At 38.9% G+C, this 23,663-nt stretch overlaps 1 protein-coding gene across 1 annotated transcript in view; it reads right to left on the minus strand.

Annotated features, from left to right (window-relative positions):
• Positions 1–1,331: 1,331 nt before the first annotated feature.
• LOC104542050 (dynamin-3) overlaps positions 1,332–23,663 on the minus strand; it is a gene marked incomplete at its 3' end in the record, with an annotated part of 29,498 nt that continues 7,166 nt past the window's right edge. The window contains exons 7-14 of the mRNA XM_010186250.1: positions 20,871–21,006; positions 19,459–19,526; positions 17,870–18,008; positions 15,902–15,988; positions 13,856–13,926; positions 10,252–10,300; positions 8,607–8,636; positions 1,332–1,445 (exon numbers count right to left, since the gene is read on the minus strand). Coding sequence (XP_010184552.1) covers positions 1,332–1,445; positions 8,607–8,636; positions 10,252–10,300; positions 13,856–13,926; positions 15,902–15,988; positions 17,870–18,008; positions 19,459–19,526; positions 20,871–21,006 — 694 coding nt within the window. The remainder of the gene's footprint in view (positions 1,446–8,606; positions 8,637–10,251; positions 10,301–13,855; positions 13,927–15,901; positions 15,989–17,869; positions 18,009–19,458; positions 19,527–20,870; positions 21,007–23,663) is intronic.

Genomic DNA, 23,663 nt, shown 5'->3' on the forward strand with positions numbered 1-23,663 from the left:
TCCCAAAATGGCTACTCACTGTGGGAAAAACAACAAAACAAAACAAGCACACACAACACCACCACCACCACCACCAAACCACTGCTGCCGAGCGCAGTTTCCACCATCAGCGATATTACTGAAGTAACTGCCCACAGTAAATACCAGCATCTGGATTCGCAGGACTGGGCAGAGCTCTGGCTTACGTACGTCCATTGCAGGACCCCTCCCCAGCGGTTCTAGAAATTCCACTGCAGTAAAAAACTAAAGTTTAAACAGAACATGGTCTGCATAGTCCCCATCAACCAACTCCCTGTTTTGCTGGAGTAAGGCACTGTTTTGATTATTACTTAGAATAAGATGGAAAGATTGAGTGATGTTTTAGAGTTCAGTTAAAACTCCCTCTTTACCTGTGCCTCTTTCATCCCGTGAACTGGTTCATCCTAAAAATCACTAAATTTTTGCTGAAAATATTTGAAATTTTTTTTTTAAGAAATCAGAAAAAAGTTGGTTTTTTCATTGTAGCCCATTTTTGCAATGAAAATCAACATAAGCCTTTAAGAAACTACAAGGACTGTACTGTAAACCTGATAGTGCCCATAATAATCCCAGTTTAACCTTCAAAAATTAACAGCAGGACTGCTGTTGAGTGTTGGATAGAGAGTATCATCATTAACACTGCTGAATAAATCATTAAACAGAACAGACAAGCAAAAAATTGGTACCCAAAGCTGCCTAACAACATACTCAGTACAGCAAGCAACCTGGATGTCCTGTTTGTCTTAGAAACGCTTTTTCCAGTTCTCATATCACTCACCTCAGATTTACTGGTCGGCGACATTTCTTACCAAGGTACATTTTCTGGATTTTAATTTGAAAATCCATACCAACCAGCTACAGAACTCTGCAGACAGGCTTTTCATCCCCCCAGAATATGAGGCCGGAGAGCAATGGTTATCATTAAATCTTTCAGAAGTAACTCTGCCTACACAATTCATAATCAATCTACAGTAGATATGCCAGAGCAACACAAACAGGCATTGGGCAGTAACCAGAACATTTCAGGGGTTTTGGTTGATTTTTTTTTTTAACCCATGTGTGGAAACCACAGGAAGAGAGGGAAAAAAGTAAACCACAAAACCAAACAAAAACACTCCACACAACACCCTGTATCTATGTTATCAACATTTCAACAGGAGTCTTAGAGGGTCAGCATTTTCCATGAATCAAAACCAGGAAATTTAAAGGACAGAGGTAAAATCTTAAAATCTTGTTTCAGTTAAAGTCTGTACAGGCTGATTTAATATTTTAAGCTGTTATCAGAAGACTGAATAAATACCTTCATTCCTTACCTCATCATCTTTATACCAGGACAAGCTTTCTGCAGTTAGAACGAACCAGTATTCCTTGGATCCTCCTTTCATGATGCCAATGTTGTTGATGGTCAGCCAGCCTTTCCGGATGACCTGTGCAGAGGTGCAGTCAGGCACAAGTTTAGTTCATTACTCATTTGACATAATGCTGCTGCTGCATTCATTCTTTTAAATACAGGCTTGCTAAATAAAGCAAGATCAGGTGCATTTTTTTCAGTCTCTGGCAAATTCAAAAGATTTTGCAGGGACCTATCATTCAAGAAAAAAAACACAAAACAACAAAACATTACAAAGTTAATGTAGTGCTTTTCAGCCAAAAGGTTGGAGAAAGAGAAGTCTAAATTGTACCATGTACTTACAGCAGGCATGAGTGCATTAAGGATTGTGTAAACTCGAAGATACTTATTTGCTGTATAATAACACACTGCAGAAGTCTGTACAACTTTATATATCACTACTCTAGTCTAATTGTTAAGGTCATTCATAAAGTTGGATACTAGGAAAGGAACCTAGATTCTGGCATGCACAGGAACCTTCAGAAGAGGTTGATTCAAGTGACAAAGCAGAGAGGTCTTCTCAGTGAACATGATGTTAAGAAAGGAAGTGGTAAGGAGAGGTATATGAGAGCTATTTTCCTCTCATAAGGCAGAAGAAGAAAAGAGGAAAAAACCTAATGTAGCAATAAAAATCAGGGGATAAGGCAGAACTTTAAAAAACAGATAGAAGCCAAAGATGAAGAACAGATGGGAACAGCATACCTATAAATACTAAGACCAGGAGGCTACATCATGCAAAGAGAAAGAGGGACAAAAGAAAACTTAAACGAATGAGACAACTCCAGAGGTGAAGAAGAGGGAATGGTCACAAGAACTGGTTTATGGATCATACAGAGAGAAACTTTCAATATTATTGGAACATTTATTGTTGTCCAGTACACATATGGGAAGGCAAATCTTCCTATGATACTTTGAACAAGAGAATGGAACTCTCCAATCACACCGATGCAGGGAAGCTCAGCCATTCTGTCTCCCCACAGCAACACCCTTTACTTGCCTTTCAGTATTGAGACAAAGAATTGTTCAGAGAAGTCCTTCAAAACTCCCTCACTAAGTCCCACCAGCATGGATTTGTGTGATCAAACACGAGTATCCTCTTGCTTTTAGAGAAATATACAAGATTGCGACATTCCTCTCATCGGGCTTTACAAGACAAGACTCCAATGTCAACAGATAACCAGAGAAAAACATTACTCAATATCCATTCCTTGTCATCTATAAAACTGTCAGAATCTCAATTCTCTCCCATTCAGCAAGCATGGTAATGTAAGCTCCCTGAAGAAACTCACTTTGGTATTGCAGAGAGCAAGGGACTACGTTATATTTGATAACTAAACCAAAGAAAGAGTCAGAAGTTGCATCTGAAAACCCAGTAAAAGTATTGGTAGTGTACATAATCTGAGAGCATTGATTTCATTTCAAAGAAGAAAACCACTGAAGGTCCAAAAAGTCTATGGGTTTTTAGCACGTAAGGAAATGGTTAAGAAAGTATTGCTTGGGCACCGAAGACCAAGTAAGCTATGAGAGAACTGAACAAGACTCCAATAGAGAGACTCAACGGTATGGCCTAAGCACACTGGATGGAGTAGCCTGTATCACAAAGGTTTCTGCAGAAGTTTGTAATTATTTTTCATATTAATGTTAATTGGGGGGGAATGATGTGAAGTGGGGGGGGGGGGGGAAGTGGACTGGAGGGATTACTCTTTACAAATAGACGCAGAATGCTTGTACAAGCGCAAGTTAAGAGAAACACACTGATACGAACTTGATTACCCATCAAGTCCTAATTTTCATTTTATAATGGTTACTGAGAAACAGTAAACAAGCAGCATACATATACAGCCAGCGTACTGGCCTTCAGGCAGCTGCCACAGAACAAGTTGTGGGACCAAGCTAATTGGTCTCTCTCTTTTTTTTTTCTTTCTGCAGTGAACTACACAAATGAAAATGGAAGAAACTTTTTGAAAAATCCAGGAAAATCAGGTTCCCTGACCACCTGAACTTGGCTCCACAATGAGGTAAGCTCTATTTGTACAGCAGACTAAATACTTCACAGCAAATGTGCGAAGGCAGTTATTGCCACATTATAAAAAAACTGAAATAAGAGGCTATGAGAGAGGATGCTGTTGAACCATGCTGTTTGCAATTAAAAATGCTGTGTTGCTTCCTATAAAGCACATATCCACATACAGGAAGCAGAGGCAGCCAGGCCAGCACACTACTAAAAACTAGTTTGGACACACATCTTGTATAAAGTAAAAGATTTTAAGACAGAAATCAATGTGGGCATAAAGAGGGGGTTTCTGGAAGCAAAGCAGTGAGAAACACCTGCGTAGCATGTTCAAGAACCTTACAGGTGACCAGCACTTAAAAGGGAAGGGAAGCAGCATTCTCCTTATTCCTTCCAGTGCTTTCCCTCATCATTACCACAGGCTTTGTAGCATGTTAATAGAGTAAAATTTTCTCAGTTTGACAAGAATGCATTTGTGGTAGAAGTCTCAGAACAGACCAAGCCAAGATTTTAAAATCTAAACTATATAAGCCATTTAAGAAGTAATAAAGCTTTTAATACATCTAATGAAGGAACAACATTAGTTGCATAGCTCTAAAATACTGTCTTGCTTCAGTCCAACACATCTCCCCATAGATGCAAAACCATCACTGGGTGTGGACAGAAACAAGCTGTCTTGCTAATACAAACATCGGTCACTGTCTTGTAAAGGAAGGAATTTGCCAGTTGCTTCCTCACAAATCCTGTGTGCCGAGGACTGCATCCAGCTGTTATTCCCACACAACACTGCATGAAGAGCAGGGCACCAAGCTATAGCAACATCTCAGGTACCCGTTTTTCATGTGTAAATTTCTCAGCCTGTTTATCTATACCCCCCTGGGAAAACAGGGTACTGTGTTCTCCAAAATATCCTGGACACTACAACAGACTGTAATTATACAGAATACTTGGAAGCAGTTCCAAGTGACAGCAAGAGAGAGAAGACGAGCTTAGTATGCTAAGCCTCATCATTGAATTGTTCCTCTTTCCCAGGCACGTTTTGTTAACTACAAAAAGCTGCACTTTCAAAATACTCAGTACCGGTACTGGGGTCAGGGTGGAGGGAGATGTCAGGTCAAGGTGTTAGTACAAAACAAAGTGAGAATAAGCAACACAGTTTTACTGTATACAGAGGCTGAATTACACCTTAGAATTCAGAAAATGTCTCAAAAATGTCTTAAAATTCTGGAGCGCGTTCAGAGAAGAGCCACAGGGATGGTGAGGGCTCTGGAGAACCAGCCTTATGAGGAGCAGCTGAGGGAACTGGGCTTGTTTAGCCTGGAGAAGAGAAGGCTGAGGGGAGACCTCATCACCACCTACAATTGCCTCAAGGGACGTTGTAGAGAGGTGGGTGCTGGTCTCTTCTCCCAGGTGATGGGGGATAGAACAAGGGGAAACGGCACCAAGCTGTGCCAAGGGAGGTTCAGGTTAGAGATAAGGAGGAAGTTCTTTCCTGAGAGGGTCGTCAGAAGCTGGAACAGGCTGCCCAGGGAGGTGGTGGAGTCACCATCCCTGGATGTGTTTAAAGAGCGGGTAGACGAGGTACTTAAGGATATGGTTTAGTGGGTAGACAGGAACGGTTGGACGTGATGATCTCAGAGGGCTTTTCCAACCGAGCGATTCTGTGATTCTGTGTGAAAAGAAAAACTCATTTAGAAATGTGTCCTTCCATGGGCAATAAGCAGTGAAGATTTTCAAAGAGACTTACTGAGTTAAAAAAAACTTGGGTGGAGGGTGATTTGTTTGTTTGAATTCTTGTGTTAGCTGTGTATTTCAGCTTGAAATATGAAAGTAACGTGTTCCATTACTGCTTTCACTAGTTCATTTTCTGGTTGGTTCGGATTTAAGAGATCTATTTCAGTATTTTCTATCATATTTCTAAATGTCACTCTGTGCAAACCGGACATTAGTGACATGAGTTATGACCTTCAGGAAGATGGGCATTGCCAGAAGCTAGTGAAGACAATATTCTGACCGGTAGTTTGACTCCATGTACAGGATGAACAAGAGATGACACAGTTCCTTCCTTCAGGGTCCTGATACCTAATCTCTGTGTCTGAAAAATGAAACTTAGAGGGTACAAATGCACATGAACAAGCCAGAAGGAAGTAATTTTCTGATAGTTCAGCTGAACAAAACCCAAATCATATCTGTTGTTCTTATTCTCCCGAACTTCATGGATAAACAGGAAAGCAGGATTTGACACAATACGTACAATTTATGTATTGCTGCATGACTTATTCATTCCATTAAATCAAATAAGGTATTTCTAAAATAAATACTTTAGAGATACAGAAAGCATTCCATATCTTTCAAATATTTCTCTTAAAGTTGATTTCAAGATAAGTGAGAGAGAAGTGAAATTGGTTGGGCAGGTAAAAATACAAGTGTGAAAATCATGGACTGGCTACTTCCGCAACAACGTAAGCAGCAGCATTTGCTGAGTCAACGCAACTGTCTACTAAAGCTATGTCACATAACTCCATTGAAATGCAAGCACAACTCCCAGCACTACTCCATCTTCTAATCACTGTGATAACAGCACGTGCTACCAAATGGTAAGCACATAAAGAGAATAAAAATGGCAAAAACTACCCTGTGAGGCATCTTTGCAAGCTATTGGTTCTTTGGGTTCAAATATGAAGATTCATGCACTACAGAAGCTAAAAAGGAACAACAGAGTAGAGGGGAAACCTAATGCAGTATTTCACTGTAATTTCCCAAATGTCAGGTATCAGATCTGTTCTGATACTGGATACAAATGAAATCTTGTGACACTGCTTCCCCCAAAATCACTGCACAATGTATCACATAACTTAAAAATAACGACAGTGGGTTAAGTCCTAAACGCATGCCTACTTTAGAGAAAATACAGTCTTTCCTGAAGCAAAGCACTCAGTAGAGAAAAATCGAAATATGTTTCCAAATGCAGTTAAACAAAGATTGATATGTTTTAGACAGTCATGAAGGAATGTTAACCTAGAAAATATGTATAATTAAAGGCCACTTAGAACAGCAATACTTCTCTAGTCTCGATAAGGTCAAAATTCAACTCCAGGATGTTTCACTCAAAGATATTTCAAAATTCAGCATCACATGGTTGTCCATGGGCACCACCTCTTTCACAGAAACACCAGCATTTCTTAACAGAACAGCCTTGGCATGACTTTTCATGACCACTTCACTGACCGTGGCACAAGTTTCCATTTCCATCTACTTGTTTATAAAAATTCTATAAACACATTTTTTTTCCTGAGTCATGCAAAGTGACAGGATTTAAGTATATCTGAAGAAAAGGAGCAGCAAAGTATGCTACAAAGCAGGTTTAAAAAGAAGGAAAAAAAATTATTACTAGGGAAAATGTTACTTATTAGCACAGAAGTTCAAGCCAAGTGATGGGGTCTGAATGCTACTTGTGTCCAGGACAAGTGAATCAAATCACTGGCATAACGTTATAGAAGAGGCAGGTCAAACAAAGCCTTCGAACTCAGACCTCCAAATCACTTGCACAGTGACTGGAAACTCACAGTTCAGATTAAGCCCCTTCTGCAATTTCAGGGGCTACTTCAAGTACAGCAGCAGATTTTGCTGCAGAAGTAAAAAACAAAACAGAATTTCATAGAATTTCTATATAATCCCCTATAATTTGAGTATCTTGCATTTTCACACACAGGGGTATCAACTGGTCACATGGAGCAATGACACCTTCATCTACAAAGGTTTATCATGAAGGGGAGCTTTAAACACTAACTTTTAGTCACCAAACCAAATCTCAGCACACAGAATACACAGTTAAGAGTGAGTCAGCTTTCAGGAACCAGATCTTGCTAGTGTGCTGTGTAAAACCAAGCATTACACTGATTATTTCAAGCAAATTAGAAGACAGACTAACCTGTGGCTTAAAAAGAAACTTTGTGGAGTCAGGTCAAAACCTCAGGCGGTAGCAAAGAAAAGACAAACAAAAAAGGCCAAAGATTAAGCGTGAGAGGATAAATTAGTAGTAGAGGGAAAAGGGAGCAAAAACATGTTAAAAGGAATTTGCATTACACTTCTTCCAAAAACGCAGCATTGTTGTGCTCATCCGATTTCTGAGATACACAGAGAAAGTTAATAGTTATCTGCATCATTCCAGTTCAAAGCAAGCTACGAAAAAGAAAAGCAATGGACTGCAAATGAGCATCTCACTATTTTGGGAAAACTTAATTCTCTTGATCTCCTAAGAGATTCCATTCAACTGCTGCTAGAGTCAGTGCTGCCTGACTGGGAAACAGGAATAGTCCCGTTTCCTTTACTGAACATAAGTTTAGTTCCATTTTGTTTGAAATGATAATTAATAAAACTTGATGATGTGGCAACAAACTGGAAAAACACGTATGTTTTCACCATAGATACCACCACAGAACGTACAAGATACGAGATTTACTTCTTACACCAAACCATCACTGAACCAGGAGTAACTTGTTATAAAATTACTGCTGTTTAGACAATGAATTCTAATTAGTAAGATTAAGGGCATTCACATATGTATTTACTCATGAGGTGGAAGGGTTAGGAAAAATGTCTATCCATGACACATTGATCCTCCTGGTGCCATAGAAAGAATGCTAAAAAAGCTTTAAATATTTCTAAGTTTATTAATAAAATTCACTTTTTCTATCAGAAGTAATTCCTTTACATAAACAAAATACCACGAACAGTACCTGTACCCATAAAACACCATGTACATTTATGCAAAAGCTAATGTTTACTTTGGGTTACCAGAAACTTAATTTGCTCACCTTTCAAAAAGAAGTTTACTATGAACAGAGGCACTTACATCAGATAAAAACTGCTTTCCAGTTACGTAATAAAATAAACAGTAGTTAGTAATTTTAGTTTGAGAAACTCAGTAAATTATAACAAGATTAATTTTATTCAAAGTTTTCTACATTTTAAGTTATACTATTTCATACTTGTAACAGCAGGTTAGTAGCACTTAAGTGATGAACTGCAGTTATACTTTGTTGAGGAAGTGTTACAGACAAGATAGCTTAACATTAAATAGTTTAGTAGCAAGTATTAAACAAATCAATGAGTTAGAGACAAACTTCGCCCTCTGAGAAGCTAAATGAAAAAGCAACAATAAAGCTTAAAGAACTTAGCTCGTACAATTTGCCTTGAAGGCGGTAGATTGGTTCCCTGAAATGGCAAATTGCAAAAATGAAGTTTTATTTCAGAAACATTTTCTCATTCTTTTCAACTTCAAACAGTGAACTCACAAACATCTGTTTATTATCTTTAAAATAAAAGGTTCAGCAAAGTCTTTTATACCAAAAGAAATCAAGTTCTAACATTTAATTCAAAACGCCAAGCTTCTCTGTGTTTTCAGAGAGAGAACATTCACTCAATTAACAAATCATTCATTTCATTTGTGTATTTTTGAAGAGCCAGATAATCGGTCCATTTTCCTTTTATGGGACACTCCAAAGCGATGATGGTTGTTGTGTTTGACACATGTTCTGGTGGCGCTAGATAAGAAGGAGATCTCTCCCCAGAGGAGAGAGACTGGCCTTTGAAGCCTTAGAGGTGTATAGGCCTTTCAACATTTTTCATTTCAGTCCAAGCCGTGTATAACATTAAAAATACCACTCCTGCTGGTCAGGCTCTGGGCGACCAACACATCCAAGAAGTTAATGGATTCTTTTAACTAACAGCTCAAAAATAACTAGCAATTTTTTGGTGGGAGGAAGAGGTTGGATTTCTGTTCCCCAAAAGACGACTAAGATTTCAAAAAATGCTAGAGCTCATCTACAACAGCAGAATAGGAAACCTTCTGAAGTGTCACGTTTATCACCTGAGGGATCTCAACTCAGTGGTCACAGTTGAAAACCTTGACCTTTCACCTCCTGAGCACCGTTTGACCAAATTGCATATGAAAACATCAGGAAGACATTCAATACTGGTAATTATTACACCAAATTCATTGTCTTATTTTTACAAGAATTTTTATTGTCTTTTAAAGTATGTACTAATTTCGTAACATTTTCTTTCTGTTTACGACTGTGCAAAAAACTCAAAGTGAGCAGAAACCCTCGCAGCTGTAGCATTTATTTCTATCTCATATAAAAAAAGAGGACAGATCCTGTGAAGTACTGAGCACCCCTGGCCCACACAGAAACAAAGAAAGAAGCAAAGCTCAGGAGTGCTTAGCATCTTGCAGAATCAATCCCTTATTCGTACGTGACAAAAATAAACAGACAAGTAATTTCATCAATGAATTTCAGTGAAAATGCTCATTAATCCGAGACCATCAAGCTGGCCTGTGGTACATAGTCAACATCTTTGTGAAGTCAACTCAAAGTTTTCAGAAGAGGTAAAGGCAAAATCCACTTCTGCTTGCTGAATTGTCCCTTCACTGCTATTAAGCTGTGAACATGTAAGAACTGGTAAAACGACTACGACAAAGCGCACACAAGCAAGTACTCACCAGCATTTTGGATTCTGAAATTCACAGGTTTACAGTTGATGACAAAATATACTGATATGTAACAGGAAGGATTCAATGCACTGAATGGCATGGGAGGGGAGACACTGACCAGCAGTGCAAGCAGTGGGAGAATTATTAAACAGTAAGTGATGACAGCAATGAAAGTCAGGTGGCTGAAAAATTCGGTAAAACAAGGTGATGATGACGCATTTTATGTATGTTTGAAGCAGAAAAGGTATATGACAGACAACAAATAAATGCAGCAAAGAAAACCAAACAGCTTGGATGAACTTGCACATGCCATTATCCATTCTGTTAGGTGCCTACCTGATTTCCCACTGCACTTTTGTTAACCTGACTGCTTCTTTGCTGGGCACTAAGGAAAGCAGAGGAAAAGAGTTATACTGAAGAAACTCAAACTATGCCAGTTTCTGAGGAATAGATTTTAGCAGCAATAGTTACTTCTGATTCCAGCACAGAAAGCTAGTGTGACAAAGATACACAGCAAAATCCTTGCATATATGTGTATATTTCAACTATTTATTCTTACGCTATAGGAATGCCTGCTTAGCACAGAAGGGACATGGACAGCAGACAGCTCCTACTAATCATCTATCTCCTTTGTAACAGTATCCTACTTGGACTAGCAAAAGTTACTAAAAGCTTAAAGAAATTAGGGCTCACGTGGGTAACTGTGGAAACATTAGCCTCTACGAATATTCAAGAGAGTCAAAAAGCAAGCCATTTCTGTTATTTAGCACAGTACAACAAAATCCTCCCCTGCTAGAGGCTCCTAAATAGCTTTGTCTTGACAGTTTGTTTTGGATATTGTTCTTATATTTATATGCATTTTGAGGGTGATAATCCAACCAATGGATGAAGCCGACACAAAGCTGTTTCCAAAAGCTGAAATCTTCTAAGAATAGAGCATATTTGAAATTAGACCACGTTTAGCATATTTTGCTCAATTCTTGAACCTGGGTAAACAGAGTTCCTGAAACAAAACACACTCCTGTCTCAAAAACATAAAAGTTGCCATTAATTCTAAAAGCATTTGTATGATGTAGTGGTTTGTTAAGTGTCAGACCACAAAATTAAAATATTGCTGAAAAGAAAAAAAAGTGTTCAACCAGCAGGCTTTGGCTACTTGACCACCAGAGCACTGCTCTGAAAGAGTAAGAACAAAAGATGTGCTTGGATCACAGCCTGTGAGCCGATGCTGCAACTGTTTTGTGTGCAGCTGCTGTTCCACGGAATTGCTGAGGCACCAAACTCAGCCCCATCCCAACTCTGATCCTGCCCTTTGGACCATTTCCTATCAAGCCAATGGTCCACATGCTGTCCATGATGTTTATTCCATGTGCCCAGCCACTGGGCTTAGCTCTCAATCATCCAGATCCTTCTGACCAGATAACGCTGCATGTCTCTGGTGTATGGTCTGAGCTGCATAAGCTTTGGTGCATAGATTATGATTAAATAACGTGCACAAAGAAAACACAGCACTAATCCTTCACCAATTCCAAATTGTTGTTTGAGCAACATGCATGAGATGGCATTAGGAAACATAACTGTCATTCTTTCGTTTGCTTTTGGTTTGGGTTTTTGTTGTTGTTGGTTTGGGTTTGGGATTTTATTTTATTGCTTTAGGAAAGCTAATTAGACCATAACATCACAGTAAGAAACTCACACCCTTTAAAAATAGCCCAGCAATCAGTCCTCTTTTTACTGTCCTAAATACAAATTACCCTTCAAGTAGACTGAAGCATGTAGCTATGTCTGAGTTACACCAGCTGGAAACAAACATAATCCCGTCATTTTATCACTCGTTCTGCTAAACGAGACAAACATTAATATTCTGAGATTTCACAATTTCACAACTATGCAAAATTGTCCTAAATATTGGCATTCCCAAATCCCTCTCAAGTCGATTCAAGTCGCACTGTCCCTGCCATAGGCCTGCGATGCTGCAAAGCAGTTTGAAGTCTCTTGTGCTCTCATTCTTATGAACAAGGTTCACAGGACTTACACTTATAAAACACTCCAGTCACATGAGATAAACGGCTAGAAGAATCAGCAAAAGAAAAGAAATACTAGGGAGTCTGGGAAATCTATAGCCCAGGATGTTCAGATACTGCAGAAGCCCATATGCTGACACAAAATTATTTCATTTTCCAGTTCTAACATAATTGCTATAACAATAATATTATAAATTAATATGTTTGGTTTTCACTGTTTAGCTCAAATTAATGTATTTTACATTTTAAACGGTTCTTAGTTATCCACATTGTCTCTTCCAGCTGAGCACAAGCCAACAAAGATACTTCCCTTCAGTTTTAACCTACAGAAACACTTGCTTAAACTTACCAGTGAATTTAAGCAGAGAGCCACTATGGGGTATAACCCCATAGCACAGTGGCTGGGGATTTCTAGATCTCAACTGGCAAAAAATGAAGCAGCTTTTCCAAAAAAATGAACTTGGGCAGTGCAGCTCCTTGGAAAAGACACAGCAGTGAGGACCATGTGCTGAGCTATAGGCTGCCGCAGCAGCAGCATCCACGAAGAGGATTTTTCCAGGGGAGAGACCTAATGAAATCGCTCAGATATACCTGGCACTCCAAAATCCAAGACCATAAAACATGGAAGCTTCTCACTTGACACAGGGAAAAAAAAATCTTTTCACAGTAAGGAAAAGCAAGCATTGAAACAGGCTGCACAGAGAGGCTGGAGAAACTCCAGTTTTGGAAGTTTTCCAGACCTGATTGGACAAAGCCCTGAGTAACCTGGTCTGAACTCAACATTGACCCTCCTCTGAGCCAGAGGTTGGACTATGTGACTTCTCAAGGTCACAACACACACCATGAATACATATATATATATTTTATATATATATATATGGAGTGTTTTTAACAGGCTTTTTCCCGTCAGAAAAGGATGAAGAGAGGTAAATAGCAGGCAGGTTGTTATCTTGACCTCTAGAAGGCCAGCTACCATTCCTACAACATCCTGTCATCTGTCAAAAAAACTGATAAAGATATCTAAGACCTGCAAACAATTATAGAGAAAGTTGTTGAAACCAAACACAAACAGTGGCTGACTTTGCCCTCTCCCCTCTCAGCTCACTGAACACCATGTTTTAAACCTTCAAGGCACACTGCCAAAGCTGTAGACCTTCCTTCACAGTGGTAACCAAAATAGGCCATAATATGTACTGTGGTGCCAAACTTTGTTGCCGGCATCCCATATGGATGTAACCTGTTGTGATTCCAAACACTTATGGCATGAATATGACTGAAGGAACATTAACTCTTCAAGGAGTTAAGACATCTTTAATGTTTTTACTTGTGTTAACATGTTGGTATGAAGCCCCTGAGGCACAAATTGCTGGAAGCTGAGGGCGAACACTCTGGAGAACATTCTCACAGCCTTCTCAATTAAGCGAGGAGAACAACAAACCAGGCCCTACAGCACATTCTGCTACTATTATTCTCTACAGCCAAGCAGCAGGCACACTTACAACTCAGTGACATCCATTACTCTGAGCAAAATGGTTTCACGTGGAATCACAGCTCCCACAACAGGCATTAGCGACAATGTGGAAGTATCACTAATATTATACATTTCTGTGGTCTTAAAACAGACACAGTGAGGGCACTGACTTGTTAGAGCTGCCTCCTGAGATGCATGTGATTCCAGACCAAGGCATAAGCTTCAGCTTCAGTGAAACCAGGCTTGTGAACTGGGGTAAAGAATCCCCTACAAGTGGGACAGAATTCAATGCTGTGTGCATTGAGGAAGAGCATGCTCCTGCACGTTTGGGATTTTGCGGCTTGCATCTTCACTGTCACGCTTCAGGGCTTGTGCTTTGAACTTATAAAAAAAAAGAAAAAGCAAACCTGACAGTGTCTTTATAACTAAGTCTCTATATACATACTTTGCAAAGCCAATGAAGTCTTCATGGTTGGTGTTGATGTAAGAAACCTGGATATCAATCAGCAGCAGCACCTGTTGGGGAGACAGGAGAGGAGAAAAGGGGTGGGTAAGGTAAAAGAGAGAGTTTGAAGAAAACAAAGGGAAAAAAGAATAGAACTTTTGAGGTTTTTGCATCACTGAATATTTTTTTCATAATAATTCAAGCCAAAAGCAACAGTATTTTCTAAATCCCACCACGTCTGTTTGTGTGTTTGTTTAACAAGCTGGACTACGGAAGAGCTATTCCCGCTTCCTAGTTTTTTCCTGACAGACCCCATTTTTTACTGTATTGGCCTTTGTCCACTTCATTAAGATCAACCATGCACGGCCAGAGAGTTTAATTTTACATAACAGACTCTAGCTCTGTGTTTTGCAAGTTCAGCTAAATTCTATTTGTAGCATTCCAGCCAAGCCAGCAAGGAATCAAAACCTTAAACCTAAAATTAGGGTACTGATATTTTCTTTAGGTACTACATAAAGAAATGATAGGTAATTTAACCCTGTCCCAGAAAATGTACAGTCCAGGTACTAGACAGCCATTCTGGTGCATGCATCTGGCTTGAGAGGTAGGCCAGTCAGTGGAACAACAGAACGAATTGTTTCTGTTCTTATCACTTGCCAGACCTTCAATAGCACAGAGACAGAATTTGATACCAACTTGATAATCTAACTCGGCAAAGATTTTAGAGAAAGCTCTCCAGCCACCCTTGAACAGCTTCTCAAACATGCATGAGACCACATTTTCACCTCATCTTTTCAGACTTCCATTTATCAGCAGAGAGCAAGGAAGGAACCAAATGGTAGCATTTAGTCTCCTCAAAGTGTACAGAGTTATTTCTGTACAGCTCCTCAAACACAGCATCACTCCCAAATTCTTCACTATTTCCAGAAGACATCAGCTGCCTCACTCAGAGCAAGACAGTGGGGGTTCAGATCTAGCTCTTACCTCTGAAAATACCCCCACTACTTGTTTGCTTTATTAACGATGACGACTAACACCATAAATAATGATGTGAATATGTGACAATAACTTATCCAACCAATTCGTAGCATTTACAACAAGCTGGTATTTTGTACTTTATTCTGGGAAATTGCCAGGTATGTGCACACAATGAATAAGAAAAAAAAGACTCGATTATTCTAAGTAACTTGTACCTTCTTCCAAATTATGAAATAACTGCATGTGCTAACTAGAACTCTCTGCAAGTACAAGCTTAGCAAAAATAATTTTTGAAAAGTTATTTTTAAGACTACATTCACAGCACAAATTAAAACAAAAAAAAGCAGGCAATGCTGCACAGCTCCCTAGCTGACACAGGGACAGAAGTCCAGAACAACTTAGGAGCTCTGCCTAGGTCTTCTTCCCAAATATTTCTGTTGTCACGCTGCACTCTCCAGACAATAATCCCTGTTTCAACTTCCAGTGGATTTTCTCACATGTAATCTAAGATTTGAAGCTTCCTGAATTTGGAGTTCTTAGCTCGGTGATGAATGTTCTAAAGAAGTTTTTCTGAATTTTTCTTTTTTTAAATTCCAGGAAAAGCTTGTCACTCCTGCAAGAGACCCAATACAATTGCCTGTGGGCCTCACTGTAATTACAACATGGGGTGGGTATGTTAAAAAAAGAAACACACACAAAAAAACAACAAAAACCTGTAATCAAAGTAGAAAAAGGACTGAGTACTTCTGCATGCTTTTGTTTAATCATCAATCGATTTCCCACTGACAACTGTTGTGGCACAGCTAAGAAGGTGGCACACTGTGGTGCAGGAACAAGCTAATGCTACTTTAAGACACCAATCCTAATCTGAAAGACTATTCTAGTCTTCTGTCAAAGCTCAAAAGGAGAGGACCAATTTTTCTCACCCTCTAAAACGTGCAGCCTGCTGGGGGGAGGAAGAAGAAGAAAAGAAACAAGAAAACTCTTTCATTGTCTTACTATATTTTGTAAGCAAGAACCTTCCTCCTCACACTTTCCCAAACTGTTAGATCTCCTATTTATTCTCACCTGATCCTTGGTCTTCTCTTCTCTTTCACGAATATAGCCAGCAACAATTCTTTCTGTTTCCTCACACAACCTTGGATATGTCGCCAACTGAAAAGCAAAATTAATACAAATTAGCACCTGCAGGGTGGCTTCAGTAAAACACAAACAGAGGAGCCTCCAGCTTTCCCCTGTGGAAGAAAGCAATTATTATAAATGCTTGGAATAAAAGTTAACTACATCACAAAGCAAGCCTTACGAGCTATTAATGGTCATTTTCCAGAGAAACACGAGACCTAAACCTTTGGGTTGTTTCTGTGCTTTTGCTCCATGGAACACTGAGGAAAAGACACTTTGGACATGTGAATCACAGTTTATCATCCTCGGGGTGAGGTTTCTCCATGCCTCTCCTTTCTACTGTGCCTAATTCCAGAGCGGTGCTTTAATTTCTCTGTTTCTTGTTCTTTGAAGGCTCCACCTTGTGGCAACATCCCTCATCTCAGTAACAGTACTTGTAAACAGCAAAACACAACAGTAAATTTGGCACTGGGAAAAAAATACGCACAATTCAAGTGACACACGATCCAAACTTTGACAAAAATTAAAAAACCCGGAAACTCTGCTTCCAATACTGCAGTGAATCTGCTTCTCTATGATCTTTATCATAAAGATTGGCACCCTTTACTGATTTAAGAAATAGTTCCTTTACCTGTTCATTGGTACAAAAACACTGCAATATTCTGAAAAATGCAAAGGATGTGAGAGGATATTCCTCTACAACTTGTGAGCATACCTGTGCTCACATCCCAGAACCGCTTCTATTAGGCTACCCTGCACTCTGAGACAGTGGGAAAGAGATGAACAGAAGGTGAAACAACAGAAGTAGACAGCTAAAGAGTCTACAAGAGTCAATGGGATGTTCAAGAATCTCAAAGTAATGGGAGAAAAGAGAATTGAAAATCAGCATCTGTTAGTTGTCAATGCTTCAGACAAGCGAGTCACAGTATTCACAGATGACAACTTTCCTATGAAGAGTGTGAGCAAAAAACAATATTCATATTCATAATGCTTCATATTAATATATCTGAAATGCTTCCTTAGCAACAGCTGGTGGTGGTAAGAGTACGGTTTTGTTCTAAGACTATACACCAACCCAAGCACACTGCAGGAAAACCATTCATAGTAATGCTATGTTTAGCTTTCATTAACTTATCTCTTAATTTATTACACTTGCAGGATCTTGAGTAAACAGTTTAATTGATGCACACAGCGATCACATCACGAAGTTCAATGCTTAGCCGTGCTTTCCACTTAAACGTTCAACATTTCTGCGCAGCAAGCTGATTTGCCGATGCAAATACAAGGATGTACAATACAATGCAGATGAAGTTTTCCTAGCTTTCCACTTCTAACCTGACAGCCAGAGATCAGACATTTTGGGGTTGTGTATGAAAAAACACAGGAGAAGTTGTGTGCTCATTACATCGCAAAGAAGTGTGGTGCTACCCAGTAAAGCTGCAATACAGAAATAGCATTTTTCTCTCCATTATAGATGTCCCTGAACACATTTGAGGCTTTTGCTCTAGAAAAGATTCACTATTTCTTCCTCATTAGCACTAGAAAAGAAAACTTTAAAGGATAAATTCTCTTTTGCTGATTTACACATCTATGGAATTGCTACCTATGTTCCATTTTCAGTACCAAAGAAAATATGTTTTTAAAGAGGAAACTGGGCGCAACCCTTGACTCAAAAAATGACAAGGTGGAGTTGAATCATATATTTAAAGTACAGGAATCCGAAAATGAACATTTCCAGCATTACATTGTTGTGAGAGTGTTCCAGAAGTTGTAATTACTTTAGAGAGTCTTACTCTGTACATCAAGTGACTACATCAGAAACATCCTATAATACCGCAAAATGCAAGACAGGCTTTAAATTATCTACTATACCATTACATTATAGTTACATTACCAGATGTATTTGCAAGTTACCTTTTTAGTGCACTTCTTGACAGTGTTGATTAGCTCTTGCATCACCAGATCCACACTTTTTAAGCAAGGTCCTTTCAGCTTGACTATCTGTTTTTTAACAATGGCTTCAAACGCCATATCTGGAGTAAACAAACCTGTTCTGTGGACATAACAGAATATGTAAGACACTCATAAAAACTTCATGCCAAGATTTTTTTACTGAATTGCCCATATCTTCATTTTCAGAGGCTTACAGCTGAGTAATAACAATCCCTCCACAAACAGACTTCCACAAGACTAAATTTGCTCCTTTCTCTAAAAACCAATGAAATGGTAAGAATAGAAAAGTAGAAATACGCCCTACTACTTGAAGATAACTGCATGAACTCTAAAGAGTACTGATATAATGCAGTAAAGCCTCTTCAGCAGTGCATCAAACCTTGAAGAAGGGATGAATGTCAGCTGCAGCACTCGATGCACAATCACTCGCATAGCAAACCCACAAGAATCCTATAGCTGCACTTGTCACTCACAACAGGAAACTTAGTTGTGTTACTCAGAGTCCTGTATGGAAAACTTCACAGTTGGTCACTACAGGGTGTAAGAAGCTATATAACAGATATCTCACAGAACCAGTTCTAAATAGACCTTCCCTCTCTTTCAAACACTGCTTGCAAAGGTCTATCTTGGCAGACAAATCATACAAAAAAAGCAAACTATAAAAACACCTCCAAAACTATCAGTTCAATACCATAAATTGCTCATCAAGACCTTTCCATCAATAAGGCCACTAAAGTTCAAATACTGCAGCACAGACACCAGAGTAGAGTCAATCATCTGTGAATTTACTATACATGTAGCGGTAAGAACATTTTCCAAACCACCAAGAACAACAAAGCTTGTAAGCAATGCTTTAGAAACATATCAAGTACTCACAAGTGGCTGGGGGAGGTGGGAGGGGAAAAACCCCACTACATAAAAGAACCACCTGAGCTTTCTGGAATCTCTTCTATTGTTAAAAGAACAAAAAATGGGTACGCATCTGACAAAGTGTCCCTCCAAAACAGACTGATAATTCCGAAGGGAAATAATTAGGTCATTCCAAACCAAAAAACCAAATACCTCCTCTTCCTCAACCTGATAGCATACTGCTGGCATTTCCACAAAGCAAAACCTCAACTAAGTCACTTGTAAATCAGTCATTTCAAGAAATGGTTGAGAAAAAATGGGACTTTGATAGCACAAGGAGTCTGCAACACAAGCTGAAAGGTTTTCTCTGTATCATGGCAAAAGCTTTCCCTCTAAAACATAAGACTTCTCAGAAATACAGGCTTTAGAGAACTACAGACACAGAAGAAGTGTCATTGATTTTCTCTGTATAATAATTTTCCAACATTTCCAGGTAAAATGAACCTCTTTGGGTAAATCAACCATTTGGCCCAAAATAGCTACCTAAAAAACAGCAGTGCAGAGGAGTGGAAGAAAAGAAGTCAGCTGCTGGGAGCAGTGCATTAGTAACGTAGTCTTGCATCAAGAGCCAGTGTGTTCACAGGTTAAAGACACCAGACCCTCTATAAAGTGACTGGGTTTGAAAACGAGGGAGCACTTGCCTGATACCATGTATGTTCTTGATGGCATAACTTATTTCTCTTCGGAGTTCCTTCTCGTTGAATTCCATCTAGAGGAATAAAAGCATATGAGATCATATTAGGCAAAGTTTTTAATAAAACAGAAAATATTACTGCTCCCAACAGAACTGGAAGACAGGCAAGTCCAATGGCAAAATATTAATGTCTAATTATGCTAAACAAAGCTTAAGTATTTTAAAACATTTTAACACTAAGGCTACTGGCAGCACTAAGGACTGTTGACAATTCCGCACCCTTCCACTCCAGATGTACCAACAGCTGGAACAATTTTGCAGAGTTGATAGAGTAAGCCAGAATCTGGATTTGGACAATGCAACTTTTTTTTTTAAGCCTGGTTTCCTAAAGTGGTGCAACTTCTGTGATTATGGTCTATTTATCTTCCACTTCTCATTCTACTGTTTTCCAACCAAATTTAAGAGAGGAATGATCTCAGTTATGCAGTTATAAAGCTTTTCTTAAAATTCCTTGAAATAGCTGAAAGATAAGTTAGTGTTGTCACAAACGAAAGGGTCCTTACCTAAACGCCCAACTGTGACCTGTTCTGTTGGAGTGCTAGTTGACCTACCACATTTAAACCTTGGAACCAGCCACAACCTTGTCTAGTTCTGACTGAAAGTCAGAGGCTATCAAGGCAGTTGAACATAAAACACATTGAAAGAAAGGTTAGGAAAAGTGTATAAAGAACGGGGACTAGAGATACAGTAGAGTTTATAGTGAGAGAAAGCTAAAGACACTGCAGCAAAAGAAAAAAAATAATCAAAGAATATGCAACACTAATTCAGAGGAAGTCATCTTTCATTAATTCACACCCCACTGAACCTCCAATTATTCTGTTTCCCAAAGGATGGGTAAGCAAGAAGAGATGTATCCTGGGGAGAAATGTTATCTCAAAACACCACGTTTGCTTCTGTTCCACCTCGCACTATGAAAGTGTCAGACTGAAAGCTGGCTTTGGTTTAAGCACTGAATACAGAAAGTAGAAAACATAGAAATGGCTATTTTTCATAACACTGATTTTAAAAGGTATTACTACTTGAACACAACAAGTTAAATTTACCAGCAGTAGCTGTTTCCCTGGCACATCTAACCAGAAGAAAGATGACATTCGTGATAAAACAATTAAAAAACCATTGAAAATAGTAACAAACTGGGACTATAATTATATTATAATTACTGCATTTCACAGTTCTTAGCACGTCTCAGTATACAAACTAGAAATGAAGCCAAATGTCTCAATTACCACTTCATGGAATTTCTTTCACAGTTATGAGCATGTTCTTCCAAGCAAAATTTATCTTGGCTTTACTACTATCAATATGAATGTAAGAATACATAAATAAAACAAAAAGCACACCAACAAGATGGATAAATACCTTCACTAGTTCAAAAGGAAAACGTTCATGGAAAATACGATTGATCTTGGCACCTCCTGAAAGTTCTAGTGTATCAACCTGATCTCCTGATCCTTCGATTCTTTTCTCAAAGTCCACTGAAAACTGTTGTACCATCCTAAATTTCAAAGGGGGGAAGTAAAAAACAAAAAAACAAAAACATAAAACACCACACAACCAGTTAAGCATGGCAACTACCAACTCTTACTTCAGTACTACACACACTACCACTGCCTATTAACACGTTTAGGAATTGACAAAAGTATCTGTAACAACAATTCATTCAGCCAAGCTGCCAATCCATAAAATCCATCCCTTCACACACACTCTCTCACACTGACATAGCTCAGTATATTATTTTTTCTTCATAAAAACGTATTTTTAAAAAAGTTTAAAAACCACTAATGTTTATTAATCTGTATATTAAAGTCAACTACAAATACAGCAGGGTATTAGGCTACACACGTGTTTAATCAATGATCGCAAAACTGTAAATGCTAGCATTCTTTATTACATAAATTTTTATTATTTTTTGTTTTAGGAGAAAGAGTGATAGCAGTCTTTTTAGTACGATAAGCAAATAAAAGTCCTGATGTTTAAATTGCAATACTCACCGTATTTCAATAGAAAAGCGTACGTGTACTTAGATGCTGCTACAGAAACTGCAGAGCTCAATGAGGCAGACCAGCACAAGCAAAAATCTCCAATCTCATGGCAAAGGTACCATTTGTGGAGAGTTTACTGTTCCACAATGATCCTTTGATCTTTCTATTATCTTTCAAAAAGATTCTGTCCAAGAGCACGAAGTGAATCAAGCCACTAAGCTGATCCAGTGTTGGAAAATTTGGAAGAGATTGCTAAGGAACTTACTTTCCCATGCCAAAAAGCTAGCCTAAGAAGCAGTACTAACACATCAATGTGGCAGCTGTCAGTACCACAGGCTCCAGCTTACCTAGCTGTGCTTACAGTTCTGCAGCAGGAGCATTTAGAACACACATGAAAATTCCTCCAGTGGGACTGAATGATCTTCAGAGGTCCCTTCCAACCCCTACCATTCTGTGATTCATGGATAGCTCAATTTCATTTTACTTTAAGTAAGTACAGGCATTTGGTCGTAAAATTTGAAATGACAGATTCTGCCAAAACGTAACATTGCCTAAAAACTGTACATAAACCTCAGATACCTATATGGCCAGGTTAGCAGCATTATGGAAAGAGTCTAAGTGCATGGCCCTAGACTCCATTTCTGAAGAGGACTGAAGAAACTTAGACAATTTTACGGGGTGAGATGAGGCAGATATTTTTTATGCATTACAGATCTTGCTCTCAAGAATCAGAGGAAAGGGTTCTGGTTATGTTACTTTTCACACCCCAAAAGTAAAAGGGAAAGTAGGATAATTTTTATTGACAAAAGAAGTTATTTTCTCCTATAGCACCTGCTTATAATGAAGAAATTAGGGAAAAAAAACCCAAACAACTATGCAGGGAAGTATCAAGTAGGATGACTTAGGCTGAAATGGAATTAAATTCTTTTTCCTTTAGAACACAGTACAATAGTAGAACAAGCATGAGAAACCAGCAACACCTAACATTTCACAACACTTTATATAAATGTTTCTAGCAGTTAAGTCACCAAATAAAATAAAACCCCAGCTGTGTTGTACTGTCATGGAAGAGTCAAAGGTGATGTCACTCTGGTTTTGCAACCAAAAGATCTGAAGTTATGAGGGACAGACTTATGTCTGTGCTTTCAGACACAGTTGTTACAAAAACAAGGAGTAAATCAGAGTCTTCAGCTAGCTCAAGAAAGCCTCTCTAGCTCAGGTGACCATTTTCCTTTTTGAATTCCAGACTTCTAATTAGAGGATGAATCCTGCCCAAAACTCATGCATTTTCACCATCCAGTGCTATTACCATATAACCTAGAGAACCAAGGAGGCTGAAAAACTTTTCAATCAGTCAGAGTAGGAATGTGACAACAGTCATATAAGAGAGAAGAGCTAGGTACATTTTACATCTTTCCTCTTCTTCCTTTAGATACTTCCTCTGCTAACAGGTAAACTTTAATCACCTATGAACATAGAAGTGGTTGCAGGTGAAAAGGTAGGCAATACTGAGTATCAGGCATCCCTGGAAACAGACTCAGGAAGGAAGTTGCATGAAGCAAAGCAGCAGGTGCTAACTGGGCTTCAATCCATAATGTCAGCATTGCCCTTTTTCCATAGTGCACAGTAAAGGCGTCTAATTCCACTTCAACTTGAGTCAAAGTCAGATGAACAGTCGTCTCTGTTCCATCATTTCATGATAGCGATATCAAAGTCCTGTCAGTCAGACATACTTTGTGAAGGAGACCCAAACTGCACACTGACTTCAGCACTGAAAAAGCTTTCTAGTTCAGAACTTACGATAATATCATAACGCAGCTCCGGAAATCATTGCGCTTCCTCTGACAAACAACAGTATTCAACCCATGACTTCTTGAGCCCAAAAAGGTCAAAATCTGCCAGGTCAGTTTTAACAGAAGCACAGGTGGCACATCACATCACCTATTTTGCTGCTGGTTGTCAGATGTGTGCTCAGAGAGGCAAACCACATGAGGTCTTCACCCACCCCAATACACATCACTTGGATGTAAGAACAGCTGCACTACAGCAGAACAAAAGCCGTATCATGACAGTCACCAACAATAAGTGAGAACAAAGCAAGCACACAGTAATATTTCTCCAGAATACTCTCTTGGCCCCAAATTGCTGTTCATGGATTCCGCACAGCAGG

The sequence above is a fragment of the Mesitornis unicolor genome, unplaced genomic scaffold, assembly GCF_000695765.1.
Source record: "Mesitornis unicolor isolate BGI_N332 unplaced genomic scaffold, ASM69576v1 scaffold2136, whole genome shotgun sequence".
Taxonomy (NCBI): domain Eukaryota; kingdom Metazoa; phylum Chordata; class Aves; order Mesitornithiformes; family Mesitornithidae; genus Mesitornis; species Mesitornis unicolor.